This window comes from Suncus etruscus, chromosome 2 (assembly GCF_024139225.1).
Source record: "Suncus etruscus isolate mSunEtr1 chromosome 2, mSunEtr1.pri.cur, whole genome shotgun sequence".
In the NCBI taxonomy this organism is placed as follows: domain Eukaryota; kingdom Metazoa; phylum Chordata; class Mammalia; order Eulipotyphla; family Soricidae; genus Suncus; species Suncus etruscus.
In genome coordinates, this window is record NC_064849.1 from 69,696,516 (window position 1) to 69,709,584 (window position 13,069).

General features: G+C 36.5%; 1 protein-coding gene and 1 non-coding gene across 2 annotated transcripts; both read right to left on the minus strand.

Moving 5' to 3' along the window:
- Window positions 1–890: 890 nt before the first annotated feature.
- Window positions 891–1,053, minus strand: LOC126002883 (U1 spliceosomal RNA). Its single transcript, XR_007493488.1, has one exon. It is a non-coding gene; the product is annotated as a U1 spliceosomal RNA (small nuclear RNA).
- Window positions 1,054–7,759: 6,706 nt separating this feature from the next.
- On the minus strand, window positions 7,760–8,700 carry LOC126001388 (olfactory receptor 11H6-like). Its single transcript, XM_049768648.1, is given in 2 exon segments — window positions 7,760–8,469; window positions 8,472–8,700. Coding segments are annotated over 2 exon segments (939 nt in total).
- Window positions 8,701–13,069: the final 4,369 nt, after the last annotated feature.

The window sequence follows — 13,069 nt, forward strand, 5'->3', positions numbered from 1 at the left end:
TTGTTGACATCTTTTTCTATTTGCCAGATCTTGGGGTTGACAAGTTGACTGATCTTAATAGTTTCTTTCTTTGGGGCCTTGGTGATAGTGCAGTGGTAGGGTGTTTGCCTTGCACTTGGCTGACCCAGGACAGACCTCAGTTCGATCCCTGGCCTTCCATATGGTCCTCCGAGCCAGGATCAATTTCTGAGCACATAGCCAAGAGTGACCTCTGAGTGTCATCTGATGTGGCCCATCCCCTCACCCCAAAGTTTCTTTCTTTGCCTTTTAAATAAACTGGAGAACTGGAGAGTACTCTTATTGAAAAGAGAGAAATTACTTTTTGTTTCCTCTAACTTGATGTTTCCCTGGGAACACCTTAAGGTAGAAGGATTTTGAGTTTTTATATGTTTGCATAATGGTTCTATGTATTCTGGGTTAAAATAGAAGCATCATTTTTGTTATTGCATTCAGTCTCGCTTACATAGGTTCTATAAATACAGTATGAATGAGTAACACAAAAAACATCTGCTTGAATTATCTGAGGCATTTATGTTTTGTACCATGTTTAATTTTTTTGGAGCTGCTAATCATTTTATCTATCATCTAAAATACTCTTAACATTTGAATTATTTTGTTGATGTTTAATAACTTAAATTTTTCTTGCTTAGTATGTTTTAATGTTATATATATTTATTTTACCACACACATTTAATTCAATAGCAAATTTCTTCTACTTCTAAACTATGACTCATATTCTCTTTGCATCTTCACTGTCATCTCCCAAGTACAAAATATTCTTTTCTCACTGACATGAAAAATTATACTAAGTTCTGTGTATCTATATTTGTACCTACTCTTTAAAAATGGAGAAACATTTTTTAAAAGTTTGTATGCAGAACATTGTTTTTATGGGGAGAGCAAAAACACAGTCCCCTACTACCACAAATTTTGTGGTCAGGTTTCCCACATTTTGAGATATTGCAGATTTCAGCATATTCAGGTGCAATGGACGAGTCTTGCCCCAGGGAAACCACCTTAGTGATCATAATATCTTCCCTGCCAAATAAGTATAGTATGTTGAACTTTTGAGTAACATGATTGCTTTCTCAGAATTGTTCTAAAAGAATGTCTTCTCAAGCAGTTCCATAAACCAAAAACATGTGAAATAATTGAGGTTGTCCTCATTTCATACTCAGTCTTTTCTCTTTAGCCAGAGTGTGTTGATTTTCACCTTTCATTCCTGAGCTTTTCTGTTCCTTGGAGAAACTGATCTATCAGTCATAATTCTGAGCTGGAGCTGATAGAAAATTCTGACCAACTCACTCTGCATTGCTATGGTGAGCTGTGTCAGTTTTGCTACAAATATGTTTTTGCTTATATATTTTTGCTTATATATATCCTACTTGGATAGACTTAGTTAACAATAAAAACACTTACCTTATTTTGTAGTGAAGTAGGGAGGAGATTACTTGTGAGTCAACCTCAGAATGGATGAGAATAATTTTCTGAATGAACCAGGCTATGTGAGGAAGACATTTCTTTGTTATTTTAATTTTTCCTTAAAGATGAATATAGCAGTTGGTAAATTCATTTGTTGATTCACTTTGCACAAAAGTTCAGAGGTGTCTCATTGACAACACAGACTCTCCTTTGACCAGTGTGTACAATTTCAGTGAGGGGCTGTCACACCCGCAGAACTAGGTAATTTAATTCTAAAATAATACCTAAAATAGGGTTAATTTTTTCAGATAAGAATGAGTGTAGGTCACAGGGTAAAATAGGAAAAGCATATATCTATAGATAATAATAGCTTTATTTATTAGTCAAAGAAATAAGCATCAATTTTGTTGGCAATGGAATGGGTTTAACTGTCTTCTTTAAAGGACTGCTCTTGAATAAGATAAATGTCTGTGAAATTATATTGACCAATACTTCACTAAAAGAGTTTAAGTAATCAGTCTATATGTATGACTAAAGTAAACTATAAATCTGCAGGTAAAACCCAATAAATATTTATTTAATACTTCCTTTTTCTTTTTTCCTTTGTGGGCCACACCCAGTAGTATTCTGGTGTTATGCCCAGCATGCACTCAGGAATTACTCCTGGGGACTCATATGGGATTCCTGGGATTGATCCCACATTGACTGTGTGCAAGGTCAATGACCTACCTGCTGTTCTATTGCTCTGCCCCCTTATTTAATACTATGACTAGTACATGCCCTTATTTACCTGGATTTAGTAAAGGAAATTTCAAGGTGAAGTGTCTCAGAAGTCTTTTTTACAATTTTTCTTAGGAAAGAGATATTCTTTTTTGCCAATAATTAGAGAGCAAAAACGAAGTAGAAATGTTTGTAATAAGGAGGCTTTGTGGTATTGTTCAAAGATGGAGGTGTTATAAATAGAGAATAACAGGAATTAAGTCTGATTTTCTAGATCCTTGAGGATTCATTTATTGCTTCTAAACATAGAAAAATGTCAAGAGAATCCTTTGGGCTTGTTATTTGCTTCCCTTGGGGCATATCTTAAATTCAGTCTTTTTTTATGTAAGTTGAAACAACATTTCCTTACTTTAAATATCTCACCTATGAATTGAAATATTAATAAATTACTTTATTTATGAATCAAACAATAGATGTATTTCTAACTTTTTAAAGTGGCCTTATATTCTCAATTAAAACCAACAAACCTGAGATAAAAGCTATTTCAGATATTAATAACTGATCTGACACTCAATGTTATTGTAGATATCTTTTCATTCATTGGCTTGTTTTTGTTTTTAAACCATGCACAGGGCTAACTCCTGGCTCTATTCTCAGGGATCACTCCTGAAGGTACTTGAAGAACCATATGGAGTTTGCAGAATCAAACTGGGATCAGACATATGCAAGGCAAGTGCCTTCACATCTGTACTACCTCTGCATTGGCATTTTTATTCAATCACTTCATCAATGTCACATATTTTTGTGGACAAATCTTTCATTTTCTTTTTAACCTTATTGCAATGATTTAATTAATGACACTTTCAAAATTAGATTTCTTCTTGGTATTAGTGTATAGGAAAACTATTTCTGTATATCAACTTAGTATCCTGTAACAGTAATGAAATAAAATTTTAGTTCAAGTATTTCCTGACATAGCCTAAAGGTTTATAAGATAAAATAATTTAAAATTAATACATTTTATTTTAATTTAAGTTTGGATGCTTTGTACTTATAATTCTGCTTCAGTGGGCCAGCGCTGACTGTAATATTCTGCTTTCTCAATAACATTTCTAAAGCTTGAGTTGCTCTGACCACACCCTAAAAGGTTTTCTCCTAAACCACATTTTTAGTAGTAAGGGTGTATAATATGTAGTTACATATACAAACACATGCATATATAAAATTGATTTATTTAAACATGTTTTACATAGTTGATCATAATACATTTGTTTCTGCCAGTCCATATTCCAATACCATTCCCACCACTAATGTAAAATTCCTTCCACAATTATCCTTGGATTCTTTTTTTTTTTTGTTTTTTGTTTTTTGGGCCACACCCAGCGTTGCTCAGGGGTTACTCCTGGCTGTCTGCTCAGAAATAGCTCCTGGCAGGCACGGGGGACCATATGGGACACGGGGATTTGAACCAACCACGTTAGGTCCTGGATCGGCTGCTTGCAAGGCAAACACCGCTGTGCTATCTCTCTGGGCCCTATCCTTGGATTCTTACCCACCCCAAGCTTATTTCCTTAGCATAAAATAATTTACTTAATATAGTTTATTTACAACAAAGTGATGATAAAATTATACAAAATATTTGTGAAAAATATTCTAGCAAGGGCTCATTAAATAATTTGTCTGAAGGTTTAATAAGTTATTTGTTGCTATTTTATCATTATGTTATTGGTTTTTTATTTTATTTTTATAAATAAATTCTTTACTTGAATTACTGAGATGCACAGTTATAGAGTTGTTAATAATTGAGTTTGAATTGTCCAACACCCTTCACCAATGTACATTTTCCTTAGGTGACATTTATGTTACTTTTTTATTGTGGGCATAGTGAATTACAAATCTTTCACAGTAATATTTAAGGCACATAGTATTAATGAATGAGGGGCATTCTCACCACCAGTGTTGTCTTTTCTCCACTCCTGTTCCCAGCATGCATCCCTCTTCCCCCTCATATACCCCCTGTAATACTAGTGCAGCTGTTCCCCCCGCCCCATGTACAGCTTGATGTAGATTGGGTATCATTTCTGTTGTTGTTGACTTTGGATTTTGTGTTCAAGTCTGATCATTTTTATTTCCACCAAATGAACATACGACTTGGTCTTGGTGCCATTCACTTTTCTCCCTCCAAATATGATGCTGATTAAGGTGATTCCAGTAATGTGGCTCTATTGGAGATATAAGAAGGGATATGGGACGAGTCTGTCTAGGTGCTGTAAGTATCTCTTTGGAAGAAGAAAGGGAAAAGAAGAAAAAAGAAGAAAAAAGTAACAAGACAAAATAAAATGAGACAAGGCAAAAACAAACCAAAAACAAAGCAAAAAACCAATAAGGGAGTAGCAAAAAAAGTAAAAAAAGATTAAGAAAAAAAAAGAGTAAACCAAAAACCAAAACCATCTGCTATGAAGAAACACATAAAAACAAACAAACACAAAACAAAAACGAGAGCAAAAACAGGAAAAAACAAAACAAAACAAAATAACAGACCAGCAACTTCATCAAGAAGAGTTGTGTGTGTGTGTGTGTGTTTGCATAGGTATGGTAAATATAGGAAAAATTATAGCCGGAATTCTCTTGGCCTAAGAGATACAGGGGTTCTCCGCCTGTGAAGCATACTTCCATGGGAACAACTACAGGCTCCATACTCACTCTTTTACACACCCAAGGGTCTTTTTATGTTGCCAGAAAACTTTTCGCTCAGGTGTGGGCGATGACATCCCGCCTCTGTAGCTGAAGATCTTGTTATTTGCATAGGTCATAGGGCGAAGGCTAGGAGAGAGGTTTTTTGTTTGTTTGTTTCCTTGTTTTTTTTTATTTATTTATTTTTTTATGGTTCTAGGATTTCTGTTTCATCACTGTTGTTCTAGTGCCAGTGGTCGGCAAGCCACGGACATCTGTGTGGATACTTGCATGAAGAATATTCTCAATAAAAACTTATTGAAACTAAAAACAGTGTACCATCCTATGTATTTTCGGTTTTAAAAATATGGTTCTCAAAATAAATTTTAATCATGGTTTTGGTGAGATTTGGCTCAGTTGAAAAAAAGGTTGCCGACCACTGTTTTAGTCAGTCTTTTGTGATTAGTGGACTGACTGGGCCTATGTGGTGTGAGTTAGACTATCTCCTGCTTTCCAGAATTTTGTGGTCTGGAGGAGGGGGGCAGGCTGTCTCTAGTGTACCCAAAGATCCCAGGCAGAGGGGCACGCACTTGTGGTCCGGGGAGGGGTGCAGTCCCATGCTCACCACTGGTCTACAGGTTGCAGCAGCGCCTGGCAGCTCATTCCTGGGTATATTCTATTGTAAAAAAAAGATCATAGGCAATAGAGAGGAGGACCAGGAAGTCCAGTCCATGGTAGAAAGCTTGACCCAAATACCATTTATGTTACTTTGGCATCTAATTTGGTATTTTTCTTTTAGGGTAACAGTGTTGAAAATTTGGAGGTGTAAAATGGTTACATATGTGATCATATAATAAGGGAATTCCAAGTTCTGTGACTGATATGTTGGTGACTGTCAGGCATGGTCTGACTGCCAGGTCTTCAGGAAGTATGCATATGTGGGAGAGGATGCCCCCACTCAGTTCAACAAAGTCCTGGTGCTGTCAGGCTAAGTACTGGCATATCTAAAGTTTTGGTTGATTAAGTGTCTCTGTAGAGATTCATGGTAAAGTAGAGAAGTAGGGCTATTGGTTAAGCAGTGATTGTGGGTCATGTGTACAGCTGCTAGAGCTTTGACAGGAGAGGGACTCCTCTGAGAGCATCCCAGTTTTCAACTGCAAGGCAGATGTGTCCATTATTTTTTTGCTCCTTATGTATTTTGAGAATAAAATGAGTTTATGGAGCTGACCCATGAAGGGCCATAGCCATGGCTGTGGGGTATGGTAACAGTTTGTAATATATATTTTAATGTGCAAGAGTAGAAGTGTATTTAATTAGATAAAAATTAAATAAAAATGTGGCATTATTATACAAAGGGTATGATGAAGTTAAGGAAGTTAGAATTTCTAGGACATTTACTATTTTAGTGAACCTCTCTGGCTCACTTCTGGAGACCATGAATATTTCATCTGGTGGTTTTCAGAGCTACAGCCTCTATGGATAAGCCAAGGGATGTTTCTAGGGGTAGAATAAAACATTAACTTTTATCTGGCAAGACCTTTCCATCAGTTTATCATTTAGTAATTGGCATTTCATTTAATGATTAGCATAAGACACTTTTATCCAAAAAGAACTTTTATTTAATTTTCCATTTAGTGATTGGTACATAGTAAAATAGGTTGACCTAGTTGACAGGTTGACCTAAGTTGACATAGTATATAGGTTGACCTCATAAATTTATTTTTTGTTTTTGAGCCACACTCAATGGTGCTCAGGGGTTACTCCTGTCTCTGCACTCAGAAATTACTCCTAGAAGACTCTGGGGACCATAGGGGATGCCGAGGATTAAACCTGAGTGGGTTGCATGCAAGGCAAAAGCCCTACCTGCTGTGCTATTAGTCTAGCCTCTGATCTCCTAAGATTTTTTTGGGGGGGGGGTTTGGGTCACACCCAGCAGTGCTCAGGAGTTACTCCTGGCTCTATGCTCAGAAATTGCTCTGGCAGGTTTGGGGGACCATATGGGATGCTGGGATTCAAACCACCGTCCTTCTGCATGCAAGGCAAACTTGCCTTACCTTCATGCTATCTCTATGGCCCCTTCCTAATTATTAAAGAAAGTTCTTTTCTTATCATCCAAGAAATGTAAAATATATTTTGTGACATAGTATACTATCTCTAGATATTGCCCTGACTATTAAGAATGATAGAATAGGAGCCGGAGAGATAGCATGGAAGTAGGGCGTTTGCCTTTCATGCAGAAGGTCATTGGTTCGAATCCCGGTGTCCCATATGATCCCCCGAGCCTGCCAGGAGCCATTTCTGAGCATGAAGCCAGGAGTAATCCCTGAGCGCTGCCGGGTGTGACCCAACCCCCCCCCCAAAAAAAAAGAATGGTAGAATATAGAATATTCTTGAATAAAACATCTCAACAAAGGCAGGTGAAGGAGGGAGGAGGGAGATGGAGGTCATTAGTGGTGAGAATGTTACTGGTGAAGGGGGGTGTTCATTTTTATGACTGAAACCAAACTACAAACATGTTTGTAATCATGGTGCTTAAATAAAGATATTATTAAAGAAAATGATGATAGAATATAGTCAGAAAATATGAACAAATATGTTTATTTAAATCAACCATTTTATTTTGTAGACATTATGATGGGTTCTGGAATTTCATAAGTTAATAAAATATAATCCATGAACTTAAAAATTTACAGTTAAATAAGAAAGAGGAGGTAGATGTGCAAATTCCTAACTATAACACAAGAAAAATAAAGACATTAAATAGAAATATAATAAATGTATGATGAATTCTGCCTGGGGAAAAGGCTTCTTCATGCTCTAGCATTTAGAATTTTAAAGTGTCTCCTCCAAGAAGTTGACTTTTATAATTTCTTAATTGTCCATTGACAGAAGGCTCATAGACAATGCTCCTATGGAAATAAATCACTAACATTGTAGACCAATTTTAGGAAACTCCAAGAACTTTTTTCAAAGCATCCTTCATTTCCTTATTCCGGAGGCTATAGATCATGGGATTGAAAAAAGGAGTCAAAACAGAGTAGAACAAAGTTGTGAACTTCTGCATACCCTCTGCTTGCCCTGATCCTGGGCTCACGTATGTCATCATGACAGAACCATAGAATAGAAACACCACAGCTAGATGTGAGGAGCAGGTGGAAAAAGCCTTCTTCCGCCCTGCACCTGAGGGCACTTTTATTACAGCCCTCAGCACCAGAGTGTATGAACCAGTTATGTAGAAAAATGTGGCAAAGATAAGGAGGGAACTCATGGTGCCACATATGAGAACAGTTCCTGGAATAGGAACACAGGCTGAAGCCAAAGCCAGTAGAGGACCCAGGTCACACAGAAAGTCATCAATCACATTGGGGCCACAAAATGGTAGCTGAGTAACAAGTATCACTGGGATTAGAAACCAAAGAAAACCATACACCCAGCAAAAGATGACTAGGCTGTTACAGAACTTAGTAGTCATGATGGTGGGATAGTGCAATGGGTGGCAGATGGCTAAGAACCGGTCATAGGCCATAATGGAGAGAAATAAGCATTCTGTTGTGCCCAATGAGAAGAAGAAGTATAACTGGAGGAGGCACCGAGCAAAGGAGATGGTTTTGGTCTTGGAGAGGAAGTTGGCCAGCATGTTGGGCACATCTGAATGACATAGCAGATCTCTAGAAAGGAGAAGTTGGCTAATAAAATGTACATGGGAGTGTGGAGCCGGCGATCCCAGCGTACAGCACACACAATGGCCATGTTCCCAAGGAGGGTCAGGAAGTAAGTCACAAAGAATATGGAGAATAGGATGATCTGTATTTCCCAGCGACAAGGGAACCCCAAGAGGATGAACTCACTCACGGTGTGAGAAATGTTTCTGGCTTCTAAAGTCATTTCTTTCCATTCTGTTGGATTGGAAGAGGAATTACATTTACAAAGGGAATTATACCTCTTGGTTCTCCCCTTTCCCTTCCCTACTCCTTGTGAATACGTTTTCCTCATTATGAGTGGGGCTGATATGGTTGTACTTAGACCAGTAGTTTCTGATTTTAACAATATTTGTTATATTCTCCACTAGTGACTATATATGTATAAAATATTTTGTATTATATTTTTATAATGATTTTCAAAGAAGTTTGTCTAAAATTAAAATATTAAATATTAAACATCAAAATTAAAAATTATTTTTTGTTTTCTCAGGGGTCATATGGTGCTCCTAACTTTGGAGAATATTATTCTGGACATAGATAGTTGGTCAAATAAAGTGAAACACAATACACACTTTGACATGGGTAATTAAATTATAATAAATTTTTAAGTGGGCACACATGTATACCTGGGTTCATGTGTCCTGAGCACATGTCACCTACATCTTCCTTCTTGAGATATATACTTTCATATGCTGGACTATGTTCTAGGGTTCTCTCTGCCTTTGGAAAAGCACACATTCTCTCTTAAGCACATTACTTTCTTCTTCTTTTTTTTTTTTGTTTTTTTGTTTTTTGTTTTTTTTTGTTTTTGGATTTTGGATCACACCTAGTGCTGCTCAGGGGTTACTCCTGGCTCTGAGCTCAGAAATGCAAGGGGGACCATATGGGGTGTTGGGATTCAAACCACTGTTCGTTCTGAATCGGCTGCGTGCAAGGCAAACGCCTTACTGCTGTGCTATTTCTCCTGCCCCAGCACATTAGTTTCTTATCTTCTCCCTCCCTTTCCTCGAAACCTCAAATAATACATTTTTACTTAATAAAAAAGAAATTAAAAGTAGTAGATTTATTGAACAAAAGATCAGTGTCAGCTAAATGGAATGAGAATATGAAGTTTTGAAGCATAATATGAAAATAGCCACAAAATTAAGGGTGCCATTTTTATACCATTTTTACTATATTTTCTGTATCACTGGAAAGGTGTAGTACATGAAATTCAGACTTGGACATTTTCAGAATCAGTTGGAGGAGGCTTGGAAAGTGAAAGTTCTGAATTTCAGCTTGGATTTGAGATCACTTATATATATGGTAGAATATGGCCTAGAGACATGATCTTGACTCTGCTATGTCCTAAGCAGTATTACCTCATACTTAATATCTGAAACATTGCTACTTTATCTGTAAAATATAAATTATAATATTTTACAAGGATTATATAATAATTATATAAAATAGGCAAAAACATTATGAATGACAAATCTACCAAATAAAAGCTATAGCAAAATTAGCCTCTCAAATAGAGGGAGAAACAAGGGAGGGCACCAAAACCAAACAGATGTATGATCACTGATAGTAAGCTAGACAAAGAGGAGACCACCTGCTCTAGCAGCTTGGGGGGGTGATGGTGGGGGAAATGGGTTGCAGAAAGGGAACGGGGAAGGGGGGAGGACCAATTTGGTGGTGGGTATTCCCCTGATTCAATGTTAATATGTACCTAAAATACTAATGTGAAAGATATGTAAGCCACTATGATCAAAATAAAAATTAAAAATAATCTATAGCAAATTATCCAGGAAGTATTATGCTTGATAGTCTATTCCTTTTTAATAATATAAGTTAGACTGATTTCTAAATAATTATGATAAACATAATCCTAGCTACACCAAGAATATTTTTATTTGTAGAACTCTGGTAATGTGGTAGGATTAAATATAAGTATTTAAGTTTGTGTAGATGAAGAGGAGAATGTTTCTCAGTCCTCAGACCTTAATGGAGGCAATTTCTTATTTAGCTTCCCTTTAAGACCATATTTAAAATCTACCAATCAAGTGCAATAGAGTTTTATTTTCTTTATAGACTATTTTCTCTGATAGGAAAACCATTATAGTTTTAAATGATAGAACAATTTCCCCAAAGGATACACTGTAATTTGCAGTAAGTGCATCTATTTTTGAACTGACAAACATATTAGCTGATTATTTAATGTTATTCTTAACCCTGGAGTCTGACTTCACTGACTCTGTTCTCAGAAATCACTCATGGCAGGCTCAGGGACCATATGGGATGCCAGGGATTAAACACAGGTTCGTCTTGGGTTGGCCACCTGCAAAGCAAGCGTCCTACCACTGAACTAATTTTTTTTTTGTTTTTAGTTTATACAGTCCTGGAAGAAAAGCCTGGCTAGTCATTTGAATACAAGAAAATGGAGATAAATTGGTTTAAGTTTACACTTTTATCTAGGTCAAAGTTTATCTCAGAGAAGTTTGGATTATTTGGCTGTTTATTTAAAAAATTAAAAGTAATATAGTCTTCTTTAGGGTATAGAAGAAATATGTATAAAGCAGAAGAAAAGAACTATACACTCTATGTTGGAATCAGAGCAATCTCTGAATGTAGTGTACCACAGAGTTGCACATCCAGACTAGATAGGTATAGAAGACCTCTTACCAAGACTAGTTATCTGAGAAAAATCCAACAAATTTACTCCTAAACTTAATCTACAACATTTGATTTTCAATTTTCATGCCATGTATGCAAGAGCACATAAACATCTAGGTAACAGCAAATTTATTAGCTCAGTATTTACTGAGGGAAACTTATTGACACAGGATCATTGCATGCTATAATTAATAGCACACAGATATTTGGGATATTACATTTTAAGAGGGCACACCAACCTTTGAGGGATTATTTTTTTAGCCACATGGTTGGGGAATAACTCAACCCTCTTTTAATGTATTTAGGCCTTTGTATATACTATCAAAAAGATAAAAAATACTTGACTGTAGTCTTATTTCTAGGTTTCAATTGGAGATTTAGGGGTTCAAAACCTCGTGTGATTGGAAACTATCTTTTAAGCTTTATAGCTGCAAGTATATAGTTGCAATACCCAATGAAGTTCTTTCAGTTCTTTACATTGTCATGTGATAAAAAATTAATTCCCTTAAATACTGGCATTATCTGCATTATTTATATTAAGTTTTACAGAGGAAAATGTGCTTTTTGTGAAGATAGCACTAAGGCAAAGTTTAACCCTTAGGCACAAGCTAATACAAGTCAAACAAACCTACTGATACAATGCTTGTGTGAATTACCTTTTATGTATACATCTGATTTGTTTTGGAGGCCTTCTAAATTACCATATTGGGGATACATAGAAAGGATTATTGTCTCTATTTAAAAAGTGAGGTACACATCTCACCCCACAGAGATTGGTGCACATCACAAAGAATGAGAACAAGCAGTGGTGGCAGGGATGTAGAAAGAAAGGAACTCTATTCACTGCTGGTGGGAATGCTGTCTAGTCCAACCTTTATGAAAAGTGATAAGGAGATTCCTCCCAAAACTGAAATTGAGCTCCCATATGATCCAGCTATACCACTCCTAGGGACATACCCTAGGAACACAAAAATACAATACAAAAATCCCTTCCTCACACCTATATTCATTGCAGCACTATTTACAATAGCCAGACTCTGAAAACAACCAAGATGCCCTTCAACAGATGAATGGCTAAAGAAACTGTGGTACATACATACAATGGAATATTATGCAGCCATCAGGAGAGATGAAGTCATGAAATTTTCCTATACATGGATGTACATGGACTCTATTATGCTGAATGAAATAAGTCAGAGGGAGACAGATAGACGCAGAATAGTCTCACTTATCTATGGGTTTTAAGAAAAATAAAAGACATTTTTACAATATTCTCAGGGACAAAAGAGAGGAGGGCTGGAAGGTCCAGCTCACGACACGAAGCTCACCATAAAGAGTGATGAGTGCAATTAGAGAAATAACTACATTGAGAACTATCATAAGAGTGTGAATGAATGAGGGAAGTAGAAAGCCTGTCTTGAGTACAGGCAGGGGTGGGATATGAAGGAGGGAAATTTGGGACATTGGAGGATGGGAATGTTGCACAGTGAAAGAGGGTGTTCTTTACATGACTAAAACCCAACCACAATTATATTTTTAATCAGGTGTTTAAATAAAGAAATATATATTTATATAAAGTGAGGTACTCATTCACTGCTGGTTGGAATGCCATCTAGTCCATCCTTTATGGAAAACAATATGGAGATTCCTCAAAAAACTTGAAATTGAGCTCCTATATCATCCAGCTATACTGCTCCTAGGGATATACCCTAGGAACCCAAAAACACAATAAAAAACCCTTCCTCACACCTATATTCATTGCAGCACTATTTACAATAGCCAGACTCTGGAAACAACTAAGATGTCCTCCACAAATGAATGGCTAAAGAAACTGTGGTTCATATACACAATGGAATATTATACGGCCATCAGGAGAGATGAAGTCATTTTTCCTATAC